At 37.5% G+C, this 18,753-nt stretch overlaps 2 protein-coding genes across 2 annotated transcripts in view; both read right to left on the bottom strand.

Annotated features, from left to right (window-relative positions):
* The window catches only part of Schip1 (Schwannomin interacting protein 1), a 374,012-nt gene that overhangs the window by 142,291 nt on the left and 212,968 nt on the right, over nucleotides 1–18,753 (bottom strand). The window lies entirely within an intron of this gene.
* The window catches only part of mib1 (mind bomb 1), a 227,345-nt gene that overhangs the window by 142,291 nt on the left and 66,301 nt on the right, over nucleotides 1–18,753 (bottom strand). Inside the window, exon 11 of the mRNA XM_034970369.2 lies at nucleotides 18,552–18,703. Coding sequence (XP_034826260.1) covers nucleotides 18,552–18,703 — 152 coding nt within the window. The remainder of the gene's footprint in view (nucleotides 1–18,551; nucleotides 18,704–18,753) is intronic.

The following is an 18,753-nucleotide window of genomic DNA, read 5'->3' on the forward strand; positions in this document are numbered from 1 at the left end:
AATCCCAGAGCAGTACGATCGTATCGCTTCGAAATGATAGTTGGTGAGTCGGATCACGCAGACAGGCAATCACTCGATAATAAACGTGGAGTGCGGCGCGAGACGCACGTGCTGCTGACACGGCTTCCTGCAGCGCTTGGTCCGCATTGTTAAGGCCTTGATCCACTGGGAAGTAAACTTGCAGTAATATTCCACAACTTTCTTCTGCTATTTTTACTACCGCAAAAGTATCGTTATCAAATTTCCTGGTTATATAATACTAATTTGTACCTATTCTGTCTTTATTAATAATATAGTCACTGCTTTTCCGTCAAACTTCAACAAAATTAGTTCAGTGGTTTAGCCATAAAAACTAGTGCGAGTCGGACTTACACAAGAAGAGTTTCGCACCATCATACCAGACATACCATTTCTTAGGGTTCCGTACTTCAAAAGGAAAAAAGAACCTTTATAGGATCACTTTGTTGTCTATCTGTCAGTCCGTTTGCCTGTCGTATCTGTCAAGAAAACCTATAGGATACTTCCCGTTGACCTATAATCATGAAATTCGGCAGGTAGGTAGGTCTTATAGCACAATTAAAGGAAAAATCTGAAAACCGTGAATTTGTGATCACAGCTCAACAATTAAACAAGCTACAAAAATTTAAATGCGTTCACAAACAAATAAATTTACCTACTAAATCACATAGAGATTGCGCCATTCGTCATTAACTTGCAGTGTTCTACATAAAAGTGGTAGGTATATATTGTACGATGGTACGGAACCCTTCGTGTGCGAGTCCGACTTGCACTAGGTCGCGCGGTTTTTGGGATGTAACCACAAATTCACAGTTTTAGGATTTTTCGTTTAAACTTGTGCCATATGACATAGCTAACTGCCAAATTTCATAATTCTAGGTCAACGGGAAGTACTTACCCTATAGGTTTTTATTCCCTTGATATGTCTTCACAGTCAGTCAGACAGAGACTACGAAGTGATCCTATAAGGGTTCCGTTTTTACTCTGGAGATACGGAAACCTAAAAAGCAACAGGCAGAAAACACACGTTCGCAAGATTTTTCTTGATTTTATATTTTAACAATGGATCAGGAGCTTAACAATTCTGCAGACTCTTAGGTGCACTCTCTTACACTTTATAGTACGCGACAGGTCAGGATGGTAATGGGGGTGTGGACGCCCCGCACACCCTTACAGCCCCCACGCTAACCCAGTGCGGGATAGCGCGTTTGACATGCGGGTGTGCCGGGTGTTCCGCCGCCTCATACTACAAGTGCCATCTCGACCTTTAGCGTACTATACCTCTACAAGACAACACTTTATAGAATAAATAAATCTTAATTATAAACCTCTTAACCAGTTGCCTACTACCTACTGCACGAAAATTTAGTAATTATAGAATAATATGCTGAGCGATTCATAATTATGCCAAACGTACCGTCTCTAATTGTTTAAGTGCCTTTAAAAAGAAGCTTAGCAGCTAATGACTCGAGGAATAAACACCTATAAAGTTACCTACCCATTTACCTGTTACCTAGCCATTTATTTGTCACACTAATATCACAGAATATATGTTAAAGGCGAATGTTTGTATGTGTGTGTGAGTACGTTTGTTACTCTTTTACGCAAAAACTACTGGACTTTAGCTTAAAAGAATGGAGATAGAATATAACCTGAATTAACACATAGGCTACTTTTTATCCTGGAAAACAAAGAGTTCCCACGGGATTTTGAAAAATCTAAATCCACGCGGACGAAGACGCGGGCGTCAGCTAATTTAAAATAAGTAAAGAAGTTTATACCTACTAGGTTTTAAGTGGTGATATGTAAAATAATATATATCTTTAATACTTTCCAATAATTTCTTGCAATGATTGATTCCAAGGCTAGAACGGCGACCTCGCACCGGAAAGCCCAGATTTGGAAGACGCCACTACTAGGTAGACTGATAACATAAAACGATTCACAGAGAGCCGCTGCTGGATTCAGGCAGCGGCGGCGCAAGAGCGTGGAGGGGGGCTCCCTACAAGAGATTGTTGCTGTTGATTATGATCATGGCCGAAATTAATAAATCAATCTATTTATAAAATCGGCCGATAAATTGCTTAGCAATATTGATATTTTTCAAAAAAAGACCATACAATTTTTGACAAATAATAACGAATCTAGATCGAATTACGACAGATTGCAGATAGCCATGATTATATTATTATTAATTTGACCGTTATTCTAATACGAAAATTTAACTCATCTAAATTATCACTCGATATTTGGTTAGACCGTTACATTTGTATGAAGAAAGCACCGAACTGAGTCCGCTTAACGAATACAAAACAAGAAAAATCAATCATAGAGAAAAACTGTTCTCGCACAGTAATCACTTGCGAAACCAAATTAGAACAATCACGAAATAGTTGTACTTACGTTTTATCACTCGGGTGTGGCCTAGTTGCAACTTAGCATATTAAAGCAATTTTGCTGGTAAGGTAACGTTACTTTTATTTACGTTCACGAAATTGCTTTAATTACAGAAGTTGCAACGTGCAACTAGGCCACACCCAGACAAAACCATCGGCCACCCCCGAACCGTATCAATGTTTTACACTAGCGAAGCCGTCACGGCTTCGCACGGGGAGTCTAACTATATTCCATAAATAAAATTGTTTTGGGATGTATATCGATACTAATGTATCCTTCGATTGAAATTTTAAAAATATATATAATACACAGAAATTATCCTGTTACCGTTTTACTATAAGTATAGATACCCACTCGTATTTATGCATAGGCGCCAAAACTGAAGTTTTTTTATACTCAGCTATTTCGTAACCCCGTTAACAAGATTGATAAAGATACTCGTAGGTAAATATGACTTTGATATGATGCCAAACCGTTGATTACATGACTCCATTACGATATTATCACTACACATGCTACGAATATAAATAGGTATATTAGCGCTCTTGTCATGTTTAATTGATACATCTTCCGCAAAGCAGAGTATTTTACGGGCAACTGCTATGAATGACTCTTTATTTTTCTGAGGGTTTATTCATAAATAAGTAAGGGCTAGGACACGGTAGCGGAGTGGATGATAAACGACGCAGAGTCGGCGCCTCGTCGTCGGCTGCTAGCCGCGAAAAATACTACTGTCATCTTGACTGATAGTAAAATAATGCCTGAGTCATGCTCCATCCTGCATGCCAAGAGCCATTGTGGTTCCTTTTGTACGTTGACTCTTATTACATAGGTAGTACAAAAGCTCAAAGAATGCCATTTTTGGTAATGTGCGGAGATGATATCCTGATGCCTATGTTGGAGTTTAAGCAGTCGTGTCATAGAGCAAAAACCGGCCAAGTGCGAGTCAGACTCGCGCACCGAAGTTTCCGTACTACACAATACGTAAAACGGTAACAATCATTTTTGTTAACAGTACAGGTAAAGCCCTTTCATATGATACCTACTCGGTATCTTACTTTGAAATTTCAAACCCCCGATTATACCCCCTTTTTTATTAAACTAAAAATAATTATCGATTTTTTATTCTAATGATGTCGTGCCAGCATTATATATCTACTTATTTCAAATTTCCCGTCGATAGCTTTAACAGTTACTGAGATAATCGACTGTGAGTCGCATCATAAGGGTCCATTTTTACCATTTTGGTACGGAGCCCTAAAAAGTAACTTTCGAAACTGAATTCGAATTAAATAGAATATTTGATTCGAAGAACGTGACGTGAAAAATTTGATGAATCTAGCGGAATACTCCTAGGAGTATCAAATTTTCAAAATTAAAACTTCATTCAAATAAGTATGACTTTTTCTTTAAATCGATTAATTCGACTCTATTTAATTCGAATTCAGATTTTAGACATTCCCAAATCCATCCAAGCCTAACAGACTAACAGTTACAATCATTCTAATTAGTAGGTTGTCATGTTACTTAACCAACACAATCGCAAGCGCAATTAACTATAATCAAGCTATAATCACAATTTTACTAAAAAGGCCGATCCCGTGCCCGCACCTCTAATTTTTGGGAGATATTATATCCCACTTGCTTGAACGCTGAAGGACAACATCAGAAAGAGACCTAAATACCTGAGAATTCTTCATCATGGTCTCAAAGCCTGCGTATGAAATGCCAATCCGCACTTGGCCAACATGGTGGACTGTCGCCTAAACTCTTGTCATACTTGGAAAAGACCCGTGCTCAGTAGTGAGCCGGTGATGGCTGGAGATGGTGACATTTACACTACAAGTACTAGTACAAGTACTTAAATAATTGTATTATTTACTTAACACGGTTTCGAGAAAAATATTCTATTTATAATATATCTAATATCTGTTACAGTACCTCTTTATTTTATTAAAAACCCGATGTCTTTAGTAGAGTTCTTCTTCATAAGTTTATTATAACTTCTTTTACGTTAGTTTTAAGTACCAATGGAAGAGGGAAATAATAATAAAAGTTCAATTTCACAGTCTAGAAAATGTTCTACTTATGTTACTCGGACGTGCCCTTAACTTTCCACTGCATAGTGCCCATTCGTATGTGTCGGAACGACCGAGCAGGACACAAAAACGTGCCTGAAATGATTCTATAATAACCGGCCAAGTGCGAGTCAGACTCGCGCACCGAGGGTTCCGAACTACAGTCGTATTTTTTCGACATTTTGCACCATAAATCTTGTAAATATATAAAAGGAAAAGGTGACTGATTGAGTGGTCAACGCATAGCTCAAACTACTGGATGGATCAGGCTGAAATTTGGCATGCAGACAGCTATTCTGACGTAGGCTTCCGCTAAGAAAGAATTTCTGAAAATTTAACCCCTAAGGGGGTGAAATAGGGGTTTAACATTTGTTAGTCCACGCGGGCCCCTTAGGTTTACTTACAGACACGACAGACAGACGACGAAGTGGTCCTTTTTTCTTTTTGAGGTACGGACCTCTAAAAACTGTTGCAACATTAAAGCTTGTACCCAGTTAGGTTAGGGCTTTTTAAATGAGCTTTTTTAATAATTTACAGCTTAACCGAACAACTGTTTGCTGTACAATAAACTTAATAAATCTCTTGTTCATTAATTGAATTACGTAATTTGTTACATATTGTTCGCATCGTACGTGCCGTATACGTACAAAATCAGTGTTTTTGCGGCAGTATTGCTCACGATAAAATATAAGACAATTGATTTGTTAGTATTGCGGTCACGTTGTTCAGTTACTATTTTCACGTCTGACGTAATAACGTTAGCAACAAAGTTATGGTACTTACGTGACCCGTTACACACTGCCATACTTTTACTGATCCACTTTCAATCATTCCTGACCCAAGAATTGATTCCAAAGAGATAAAACTTAGTCATATAACCTAAGTTTTTCCAATAAGATTAAATATGAGTTCCATGAGATGAGACACATATAATATAATATATAGCTTTTTTAAAATTCATTATAGGCAAACGCATGACCATAATCACACCTGATAGAAAGTGATGATGTGGCCTAAGATAGGACGCGTTTACCTAAAAGAAGTTGAAATTGCTAGGAAACACAGATCGTGGAAGAGTATTCCAAACCTAAGCCATGCGTATGAGAAATGATGACGCAAAACGTTTTGTGCGCGTAGATGGAACGTCGACGACATAAGGATGGAAACTTGCCCGACGTATTAACACGCGTTGATAAACGAATAATAAGAAAGCGTGAGATAAATGTGTTAATAAAGATTGTTAGAGAAGTAATCTTCGCGCCAATCAAGACAAATGGCGTGCATGAAGGGAAGGAACACTTGTACATACATATGTCTAACCGACACGAGCTGTGAGTGATTGGCAATATCGCGTAAAACATTGTTGAGAGACGTTTTTCTCGGCGCCGAAAAGTATCGAAATACGCGCGTCTTGCATACCAGATGCGAGGAGAAATAAAGGCTAATCTACAAAAATCTAAATGAGCTTGGGTTGGCCATATTTCAGGATCAGAATCGTGCACGTTATGTAGTTACATAGGTAGCTACTAGGGGTTTTTAAATACCTGTTAGACTTTACGACAACAATCAAACCTGATCGTGATGGTAAAAGAGTTATTAACTCATCACTTGACATTGCAGTATTAGATAGAGCGTGCCTGCCCAGAACTCACTTTTTATTGATACAAGGTAAGATATAGTATAAAGTACACGCAAAACAAGTAGTCCAACCTGAATATGAGGTATATGACTGCACAATGAACAAAACAGATCTCAGCCTGGATTGTCTATTAATTCCTAAATCTGTGACCGGCGCAAACCACCCACACTTTGCAACTTCAGCTTGGACTAATAGTTTTGTGCGCTCTGTAGAAATAAGGTATATTCTAGAAAACAGAAAAAAGCCACTTTACCGTTTATAGCCATAAAGCACGGGGTCGAATGAGGGCATCACCTGTGATGAACGGCATTGTCCGTTTCGCTCGCGACGCTAATATTTCATTAAGCGCGCTTTTGCGAAGCCGCGCCATGCGTCACGGCCGACGTGCGGAGCGTCGACACTGATCCACTAAGCTTGGCATAGAAATTAATACGTAAACCCCTATAACAAGCAGCCATGCGACAAACGCTGCAGATGAAATTAAATACGAGACTACAGATTTCATCAATTTGGTCGAATGAGAGCGAATACGTAATTACTTAAATTAAAAACACGTCATGCAATTTTTAAAATTAAACTTATTCAATTCATCATAAAAATATTGGAGTTATTAATTATGTATAGATATTATTTGATATTAAGTGGATACAAAATATACGTTCGGGTCCTCATTTTATCAAAATAATCTGTGCGTTTCATTATCATATCATTAGATATTTCGTTGTCCAAAAGTAATCGGCTGCGCGATTGCGGGAGAATTACAGCTACAATGTCATGATCGCAATCATCTTTGATTGGTTAACGCTCACTCACTATTGGCTACAATGCATTGTTGCAACAAGAATCGCACAAATTCAGCCAATCAGAACAATTGAGATTGTAATAATGATTGATGCAGGTTTTAGACCTTAGAGAAGAGTCAAACGTTCGGTCCGTGTGGACGTGGCTACTATAGTTCGACTGAGGCAATGTGCAATAATACGATCTCGAGGCACATCCATACCGACCGCTTGGTTCGGACACATCAATAGGATAATGCGCAGTGGTAACTCTGATCCACTGAGCTTAACATAGAAATTAACACGTAAACCCCCATAATAAGCGACTATGCGACGAACACTGCAGATGAAATTCAACATCAGTATCCATAGCACAAGCTAGATATACCACCACACATACGTTCAACAAAAAGGTAGTTAAATACTTGAATATTCGCGACGAAGAAGAGAAGTTTCTTGTAAGTTACAGATAGTGCAGGATTCAATGAGCTAAAAGATTCTAATAAAACTTCACTTTATCAAAGCCTGATCATCATCATCATCATCATAATCATCATCATAATCATCATCATCATCAACCGATAGACGTCCACTGCTGGAGATAGGTCTCTTGTAGGGACTTTCACACGCCACGGTCTTGCACCGCCTAAATCCAGCGGATCCCTGCGACACGTCTGATGTCGTCCGTCCACCTAGTGGGGGGGGTCTTCCAACGCTGCGCCTTCCGGTGCGAGGTCGCCATTCCAGCACCTTGGGACTCCAATGTCCATCGGTTCGTCAAAGCCTGATCAAATTAAATCTATTCATAATATCTTTATTGAATTAGAAAGGTGTATTACATTTATAACAAACTAGCTGACTCGCCCTACTTCACTCGAGTGGAATTTTTGAAAATCAGTGAAGCGTCTTTAAAATTCCAAAAAGTAACACGTATAGTCCGCGACAGGTTGAGATGGCAATCGGAGTATGAGGCGGGGAGACGCCCCGCACGACCGCACGTCACCCGCGCCAGGTTAGCACGGGGGCTGTGCGGGTGTGTGGCACTTCTTCGTTTTTTAACCAAAAGCCAGCCAATTTTCATGGATATAACTTGGTGAATGACAGATTTTCATACAAACTTGCGCCCCCTATTTGACCCCTTTATAGGTGGAATTTCCAAAAATCGTGAAACACAATTCTTCATTTTTAACCGGCAGCCTAAATACGAATTTTCATGGCCATCATCTAGTAATTTGATATTTATAAGCATAGCAAATAGATAATTTGTAGAGCTTGCTATGCTATTTAAACTACTTATTAATTTCTTAGTTATATTTTTATTAGCTGAGCGATAGCCTTGACTTCGCTCGAGAGTGGAATTTCTGGAAATCACTACTTAGTGAAGTTTGCGTCATGCATCTCGATGTGATCTCTATACAAGATCTCAAGTTGCTACTCTTGTTGCGGTATAAGCTGTCATTTTTGTTATGTCAGTCGCCAGTTTCTCCCTTTAAAAAAAACCAGCAAAGTGCGTGTCAGACGAGCTCACCCAGGATTCCGTACTCGGGTATTTTTTTTGACATTTTACACGATAAATCAAAAACTAAAATGGATAAAAATTTTTGGTTTCCAAATTATTTCTAGTATCAAAAATTAAAATTTTGTAGTTTGTAAATTAAAATTAGTGTTACATATCTCAGCACTCCGAACATTATTATAATAATTAGCGGTGATGCGGCTTTGACGTTTTAGCAATCCCAAAATCGCCCAACGCGCATAGTTTTCACTTAATAAAAGTAGGTAATATACTAAAAATCTGGGATGATAATAGAAATTTGCTAAATGGAGCATCAAAATCCTCGTAACCGTAGTTTGCTTCAGTACCGAGACTTAGTTGAAATTAAAGCAAAACAGAAAAACATTAAGTTTTATCGAGATTGTTTTGCTAATGCATTTCGAAAGATAAAATTGTTCTGAAGTCTCTCTCTCGGTATTTAACAACTGTCTTTATGTTACAGATGAACTTATCTCCAAACAAACAGAGCGGACTTCGCTCGTTCTCATTATCTGCCTTAATAAAGGTAACGGTGTTCGCAGGCTGTATTACATTTTGAAGACTGGAAAACTCTCGGTTTCTTGTTATATAATAAGTGTCTAGTTCTCTTCTATTATTCTTATCTGGTTGTGATTGAAGGTCTAAGATGAATTGTGTTTCTATAGGATAGTTAGCTTCCATTTTACCTCATACTAGCTGCTTGGCATTACCACTACTAGAATTAAATAATTAAATTTTCTTTGGCTCTAGTAAGTAGTTAGTACACCCGTTGTCATATTCGGGTACCTACTCTTAGACCTAAGTAGTTTATATAATATTCGCTTATAACTTTTGATATTCCAAGTGAATTTCAATTAGGATTTCACTTAAAGACATTTCAAGACTAAGGTTTGTTAATATTTATCCTTGTACACATTCATAAACTTACAATAATGTAATGTCCTGTTCTGACTACGTAAGAATATATCGTAGTCTTTATATTTTCTTTTTTAAGAAATATTTCGTAAGCTTTTAATTCTCAAAGTAAGTTAAAAACGTACTTAAAAGAAATACCCATCGTCTCTAAAGTAGCATAGCGCAGTCTAAGACGAAGTTTGGTATGTACGTAAGGAGGGCGGAGCGGGCAAATGGGGGATGCACGTACAAAATTCTAACAAGCAAACCCGAGCGTAGCACTCCTCGGGAGTTTATTACCCTACTCATATTTACACAATTTCGAGTGGGTGTTAGCGGTCTAGGCGCGACCTGCGACGGCGTATTCCCCTCGGTCCGTACATCTCTCCGAATTCTGTTTCATAGAAAATACTTTGACATCTTTGCTATATTCCATTTATGATTCTAACATCTTTTAACATCAATAGATGAAAAGAAGATCTTATCTTAATATATCTTAATACTATATTCTATAGCGTTATGAAATACCTACTTTTGATAGATCACAAGAAATACCGTCGCAACAACACGTTATAGGAAACCAGACAAAAAGACGTTTAATTGCATTAATCTTGCTTTTTGTAGTTAGAAAAAATCTTTCGTTCTATTTCATTAAAAAGAAAATCTTTTTGATAAGGCATTTAATTAAAAACGAGAAATACGCAAATGTTAAGGTCAATTAGTAAGTGGATTTATGTATAGGGATATTAAAGCTCGTAATGAATGAAGACAACAACAGCTATAAAGAACGCGAGGCCAACTCGGGTGATTAAGTATCTCATTTAAATGCAGTCTCCCGATGCGGACGTCTCAAACGCAAAGGGAACTCGCGGAAAACGGAAGACGAGTCTCTTCGCTAAAGGAAGGAGAGGTATTTAAATTAGCGTCGCTGAAAAAGTGCACTAACAACATTAGCAAATGGAACAATGGCGGAGCACACAAAGGAATGGAACGCCCAGACGAACTGAGTACGCGTTCTGTTAACGCCGTGCCGGCGTGCACGTATCTCAGACGTTAGCAACATGGCTAACACCCGCATTCGCGCACAATGAACCAAACTTACACTAATGAACCTCGGTAGATACTGAAGAAAAACTACTATTTGAAATCAAACAAACTGTTCAATTCGGAAAAAGAAAATTCCTTTTTTCAACAAACCATTATCAGTCTTTAATCATACATACTCAGACTTCAGACAAATAAAGTTTAAATTTTAAGTAGGGTGCTACACTAAACTTTTCGTTATACGTAATAAAAAACGTGAATATAAAATCATTTCCTTAACAACAAAGACAAAGTAGAAAACATCTTATATTGTTAATCTGGTATTTGACAACTATTCAAATCAGTATCTTTTTATCAAACTTTTAAAGCACGCGCTTAGTGTGCAAGCTTCTATGAAATACTGGCATGTAGCGGCACAATGATTTGACGTGCTCTTTTAGTTTATTCGACAATATAAAATGGTTATTACACTTAAAACTACCAAAGAACGTGGATGTTACGTTTTTTGGAAATAATTTATTTTTGACATAGGCTATACCTACCATATTGAAATAAAGAAAAGAAAAAAAAGGCAAGAAATTGTTCATCTTAACAATTCAAATAATATAAATTTATTCAAAACTAGCTGCCCTGGCGAACTTCGTACCGCCTAACAGTCGATTCTTTTTCAGGACATTTTTAAATTTTTCTCTCCGTAAGAACCATCCCCGTACTTCAAGGAATATTATGAAAAAAGAATTAGCGAACGAGATTTGCGATCAGCAACACATTCAGCGATTCATTTTTATATATAGAGATTTACTTAGTAATACTAAATAATAAGTAATTGGACAAAACAAACAACAGCAAACTTAGATTGCAGCAATGCACTTACAAGGAGCTTCGTAATTTATATCACAGTTCCAGTGTTGCGAAAATACGATATTCTCGATTCGTAAATCGTAGTCTAACTCAACAGTCTGTATTTTATGGCTGTTGATGATAACTTACAGCCCCATTTAATCCACTTTAAGAATACGGACATCTGCAGGCTACGTTTAAATGGCTACGAGTCTTCTTCAAAGATTGAGTTACAATCATTGTCAACAATAATTGCGAGGTTATGACCCAGAACGAAATATCAGCCAATTCAGCCATTATTTATTTATAGTTCGTTAACGTTTCAGTTTTATGCCGTAGTTTTATTCAAAGTTTATGCGAGAACTGGAAGCTATTATTGTGTTTTCGTAATAAATGTATAATGTGGTTAACTTAAGCTGATTAATATTTATGGTATGCAATCAAAATAGAACCTAATCGAACAGAAATTAAGGTTCATTTCATTGGTCGATCCGAAACTCATTTGGGGTGCGGGCAAGAACTAAAACGCATGCCATAAGGCTCACACATGGGGAATGGGGATATTTATTGAACGATAGAGAACGCGTTTTTAATGAGGGAGATTTGTAAAAAGCATACAATTTTGCCCAACTGGCCTTTGCGGCGAGTCCTCGCACGCTTTGTATCGACCTAGCTATCGACCAATGAAAATGATCTCGATTATTTTTTCAATACTCCGTGAAAAGACTCTTACAGTGTTTATTTGTATGTTTAACTTTCCATAAACATCATGTGTTGACTTTCAAAGGAAATTGTACGCAAATTAATTGTGATAGGTAGATATGTAAAACAAATATGTATCATATAGAAATGAAAACCAATTTCTATATGTCATCCTGGGTAAGAATTAACAAGTGCAACGTAGCATGACGGCGACAGAAATGCTGAGCTTGCTCACTTCTACAAACTATTGAAATCAATTTCCAAGTTAGCGTCCGTTTGAAACCGCAGAATCGAACTGAATTAGATTGCATTAATGGTGCAATTCTCTAATCTGATGAAGTCAATTTTGAACACCATTTATATTGTTAAGATAAAATTACATAAAAACAAATTAAGTGTGGTACATAAATTTTGAGAAAGGACTCGCCGTAATTGCTCTATGTGTCAACTGTGATATCAAAAGTACTATTATAGTCATTTTATCTAAGGGTAAACCGTACTTTTGGCACATAGAGCAAATTTATATGGCGAATCCTTTTTCAAAACTTACGCATTACAAGTTACTTAATCAAAGTCGAAAACCTCTTACTGGTATTAAAATTAGGAAGCTTTAAACAATTGGAAAGCCGTCAGTTTGAATTATGACATTTAAATATTAATTAGATAAAGGGTCTGAAATGGTTTTTGTAGGGCAAACGTATTAAAGTTTGAAAGTTGAGGGGACGACACTGTTAATCCTAAACTACTGTCCAAACAAATTAGGAACAACGTTAATATATCCTCTGTATCCGCCAACTTTCCCGCAATAAGCAGAATGTATTAGCGTTATTTATCTTTGCTCATGCGCTAACAAAGTTTTAATTGCAAGCGCCGATACAATTTGCGTACAAATGAATTTATTCGCTGAATCCGCAGTGCACTCGTGTGCGACGCGCGGGCGGCGGAGCGGGCGCGGATAATCCGCGTGTGTGAGGCCGCTAATTGTGGGTAACGACGCGCCGCCAGCACTGCTACAACCAAAACCAATACTTTATATGTCCAATTGTTACCATCACACCATTTAACTCATACAAATTCTACACTCAGCTATATTTTATAATTTAGTTTTCTAACAAGACCGAGATAGAATTAACTACTACACAACGACACACAGACGACTACTCAATTGAAATAATTACAATTATACCTAAAAATACGAGCACAAAGGTATTAAACATCAAAGAGAGAACAGCGGAACTGGCAAAGAGTTCTGTATTCGGCCAAACAAAAGGGTGATATCGGTACGTGCGTAAATCAAACGTCGTACAATAACAGAGCCTCCCGCGACCACCCTAGCCAGCCACCGCGCCCGCGCCGTCCTTCCTAGTTCGAGTCGGCCTCGCTCCTCTAAAACGACGCGGACGCTCGAATATCATAAATCTGCCAAACTGAGATATAAGCCAACGATGGTCAGAAAACCTTTTGACCAAACCAAAGGGTCCACTTAAAATAATATCTATCGGAAGAGTAGAGTTTTTTCGTCGTTTTATCCTTCTCTTGCTTTATCTGTGATCTTTTGCTCACCCTGGTTGCCCTAAAAGGCTGTTTTCACTTTTATTGCCGCTTCATATTTTTTACCATCTGGTCTTAATTTCTGGGTCATGGAAGAAAGCAAATCGTTCTGTTATTATGAGCGCAAATCTCGCACAAAAATAAAATAAAACTTATTTTTATCTTTATAAAAAAAACAATTACATTTATTTATTTGTTAAAGTTATTACCTAAACTTTCAGATACCATTCAAAAGATACGGAGCTACGTATACGATGCGAGCTACGGAAAAGAGCTACGAATCATGCCGGTTCTATAATTTTTGATATGATTAAAAAATATTTAGAACCGACTAAATCATTCAGACGAAAAACATATTATAAAACATATACGGTTGATACAGATATTATACATAAATTTTGAAATAATATGCCAAAACATAGGGGTGGGGGTGTATACTAGGGCAGTAATTCGTATCATATGGCCTCCACCGAAGCAGTTGGGGATTACAATTCTCGTTCGGATAGTACGATACCATCGCACTTTGCTCCATTCGCTGCAATTAACGCGGCACAATGACCATATAAATCTCATCTGAATGCTGTGTTCATTCCATACTGAGCCATAGCTATAGTAGGGACGGGATGTCTGGCAATTTATACGGCAATACAGATAGTAAAATAAGTGTTCGAATCGAATAGCATCAGATGATTGCTGAGATAAAACGGAACTAATTAATAAAGGGCCAAAAAGGATGATATCGGTAAAGTAAATTATTTGAGCGGGATGCTAGAATCGAGGGCGCTTCCTAATCTTGCCTATACGTCTCGAGCCGAAGAACAAACAAGCCGCGAGCTGAGATTACGCCCCGAATAAATCAATGTTACGACGCGTTGAAATATTTAAGCTCACGATTAATGCTGGGCGCGAATACTCGTCTTATCGAACAGAACCGCACAGACACAGCTGCTCGAGCTACCCACGATTCTGCGACAAATTAATCACGACAATCCGACAAATATTTACAAATCGAAACATCTTCCTGTTCTTAAAACAAAGCTAAATCGTCTCCCAGAAGCATCTAGATTCGAATGTGCCAAGGAGATTGCCATTTATTAATACATTCACGTGCCAAAACTGCTACTCGTATCTTGAACGCTCATCAGAATTTAACAATGTCATTTTAGTACGGTTGGGAATGAATGTATAATTCTCACAAATGATCAACCGGAAGCTTATCAAGTCCCGGTTATATATGACAAAATTACTGTAGAAGTTTTACAAGGGCTCGTTAGGGCGGCTGTAACGATAACCGCACGAGATAACTGTTTCTAATCAGACGTAATGACACAGCGGCGTAGTTGCCTCCGCTCTGCATGCCGGGCGGATTCCACACACCGATGTGATTATAGTGATTATACGTCTATCTGAGGATATCGAAAGATCGAATAGATACTCGAAGATAAAAGTAAAGTTTAATTTATATCCTCTTAATATGCGAAATTCTGAATCTTACTTTCTGTTTCGCGAAATATTAAAAAAATAATTACGAATTATAAGTTTCTACTTGTATAAAAAAGACTTAATTTTCTTATCTGTCAGTGAAATGGAGACACTAAAAAAGTTTTAACCGAAGCTTCTCGGTAATAAATATTCAAGATGCTGAATTTTTCGTTCTGATTTTTATTAAGAATTCCGTAAACCGAAGAAGATGGATACCTCTGATATAACGATATACTGGCGGAAGTAGTAAAATAAAACGATTTTACATCTCAGGGGAAGCGAACGTTTTTGTCGAATGGGAAAAGTCGCGAGCGACTTCTCATTTTGCGATTAAATCGGGAACGTTTTACGACAATCTTCTATTCGATTACCATTAAACAACAATCTTAAAAAACTTTTTAGCGTTCTATAAGTCTTAGTGCTTTCTTTTGTTCAAAGGGGAGATTAGGATTCGGGCTTACGTCGCCATTAACGTCGCATCAATTCAGGAGTTTATTTATCAAAAAGTATAAGAGGGAAGAAGGAATTTTCATGCTAAAAAACTCCTACCATTAAGCGATTAATGGAACGGGGTTATGACCCTCAGCAATGAGAAATACGACGAGAGAAAGAGAGAGATACAAAAGGAAAAATAGACCTACGACGTCAACAACACGTCAACTCTTGCCATCTCTGCGTCAGACGGTAGACTTAAGGGGACTCAGTTCGGTGCTTTCTTCATACAAACGTAGGAGGGAAATTACAACAATATTCGATATTGTACGCACAAAACTAAGATTTATATCGATTTATCTCGTCATTATCTAGGTTTATTGATATATAAAACATTGAAAAAATATTGATTTAAAAGTTACGAGGCTCAAAAGATTCCTATATTAATGACAACTTTGGGCGTAAATAAATAAGATTAGGGATATGAAAATTCTAAAACAATTTATCATTAGACGTAGTTTATTTATTCATTAGTTGAAATAATTTTACTTTGCAAACATAAATTCAGTAGTTTTTTCTCAAAAATACTTTTCCTGAACCCTTTTCGCGCGCTTGATTTTGGTGAAAATCATCGTGCCTCTCAATTTTCTCATACAATGTCAAGTGAAAAGCAAACATGTTACCCACGTGCGCTGCCAATTTCGGTCGAGCGTCCTGCGTCACCTTAATGTCTTTTTTGCCTTAAATTAAAATCTTTATTTGCAGAAACAATTTTCAGTACTGAGTTCCTTATTATGTGTGTATAGTGGCATCAAAGTTTACAAGTACCTATTGTACGCGACAGGCCGAAATGCCAATCGGGGCATGAGGCGGGGGGACGCCCCGCAGTCCAGCACGTCACCCGCGTGCTGTGCGGGCGTCCCCATCCCTACTGCCATCTGGATCTGTCACGTACTATACATATTATTTTAGTCAGACAAAGCCGCACAAATCATGTCGATTATTGCAATTCAAAACTATTCGGGATCATAAAGAAACCAAAGATCGCTCAGAACAGAGGTGACCGCGACTTCGGTCTATCATAATATAATGAACAGGTCACGTAGACGCATTTCGTATTATTTCCCTAGGACTCGTCACGTGACTGGAATAATTTCTAGCAAGCCTCCACTGCTCGGGTGCCTGCTTGGACCCTTCACAAATAAACCGCTTTACGCACGACTCTCCAGCAGAGATTCATTATTCTACGTAACTTTTGTTCACTGATTCATAAAATACGTTCAGGTTCCTTTTATATTAAAACCGGGACGGTTGCTATCCATTACGTATATATTTAATCCGATCATCACTTATACTGCAATGTATACCTACTAAGCGTAACATAAAAATAAATTAGAAAAGGCTTATTTGTATGCGATTTACACGTGGCGCCGATTTAGACGGCGATAACGACGGTTTTACTGGGATTTAATAGAATTAAACCGGTTTTTATGACGGCGATTACTTTTTATAGTACTCACCCTGAACTTGAATGTTTTATATAAACTGGTTCGTGAATCGTCCTTTCTATATGAAAATGTGTGATGTAGATAAATTAAGTTTCGTATTTTGTATTGCAGATCCCATGATCTTAAGACTTTTTCGCGATGCGATTTTAATTCATTTGCTAATTTCAAATCATTTTCATTTGGTGAAATTATTTTCTTCTTCACATTGATTTTACTTTGCTATATTAATTTCACTAGGAATAATAATCAAGATCCATAAGCACTCATGTTTCGCAGATTGGTTTCACGAAAATTCGCTTTTCCTGAATTGCAGCAAACGATTGTTTGCTACATTAATTGAACTAGATGTATTCCTCTTTCTAACACGCTGCGATGTAAGTGTTCTCGCTCGCGCGCACTTTAGCTCGGGCCGATGACATGCGCACGGCAAATCTAATTTAAGCAATCAAACTTTCAGAGACATAAGTAAGATAGCAAATATTACATATGAAAAGACTTTTCGCGTGATTTTTCACATGCTATCTGTGATGGTCTATCTCTAATTCTTTTAAATCTTTTAGCAGTAATACGGTCTCATGTTTAAAATTGACTCTATTTTAATTTTAATTTGGCTGATTTTCAAAGCAGGATAACTTTAAAAAGTAAAAAAATGTGTATCGTCGAGATAATGTAAATATATTGCGTGGGTAACGTGTACATTCGCATGTGGCAGGGAGTAATAAAGACGTCACACGAGAGCTCCCGACCGCGACATTAGGCGCGTAGCAGTTTATTATGCGGCAGGCTCGCTCATAACTACCCATTTTCCTAGGGATAATGACGGACAACAAGCGACGTTGTTTACTTTAAAATCTACTTTGTAAAATTCTAACGCTTGCGAATACTGAACAACAATGCAAAAAAAAAAAAAAAGATTCCGACGAATTGAGAACCTCCTTCTTTTTTTGAAGTCGGTTAAAAACGGGCAGCAATAGGTCTAGAAACATGAAATCTTGCACAGCTCTAAGAAAAGATCTTTGAATATTCATACCCTCTAAGGTGGTAAAATTAGGAACGAAAGTTTGTGTAGCAATTACGTCGTTTTTTAAGTTGGAAATGTGGAATTTGGTCTTTTGGCTTGTTTATAAATAAAAGTCTGTTGTATCAGCGTTTTTAGTACAAGCTTATATAATTAACTTTTATTTATAAAAAAAATCGTAAGCACCAATTTCCATATTTCTAACTTCAAAAACAAAAATGACAAACATTCGTCTCCTATGTAAATCTCTTAAAAGGTGTATTTTCAAAAATCTTAGCTCGTATACTGAAAAAAGTTGGATGGTTCCCGAGATGTTGGCGATGGGAAATCCCATCGGGCACACGGCTAGTCCAAGAATAAAGGTCCTACGTACGTCCTAAATATGTGTTTCTTAGAAGCTTAGAACACTACAGTATACACTTTTAACGGAAAGAATTTCAGCGCTTGTTTGGTTTTGTTTACTTCGGGTAACTTATTTTTACGAGTCATAAAGCACAGTAAGTACCTTAGGCATAAAGTTAGAATGACAAGGAAAAAATACATTTCCTTTGAGACAACTATAACCAAGAAATATTCCAAGGAAAATATTTTATATTACTCCGTGCAATATTTTGAATAAATTCTTGAAAATTTACCTTGGATTGCCTCGGAGTGCGGCGTGGTGCAGAGCATTGAATCCATTGTTGTTTGTGAGCGTCATGTCAGCTCCATGGTCCAACAGCAAAGTCAATATGTCGTCGCGTTTCTTCGAAATTGCGTCGTGCAGTGGTGTATCTCCTTCGGAATCCTGTAGAGATATACGAGTATAAGTATCAGAAACTATGTTTTATTTGCACC

Source organism: Maniola hyperantus, chromosome 1 (genome assembly GCF_902806685.2).
Source record: "Maniola hyperantus chromosome 1, iAphHyp1.2, whole genome shotgun sequence".
NCBI lineage: Eukaryota > Metazoa > Arthropoda > Insecta > Lepidoptera > Nymphalidae > Maniola > Maniola hyperantus.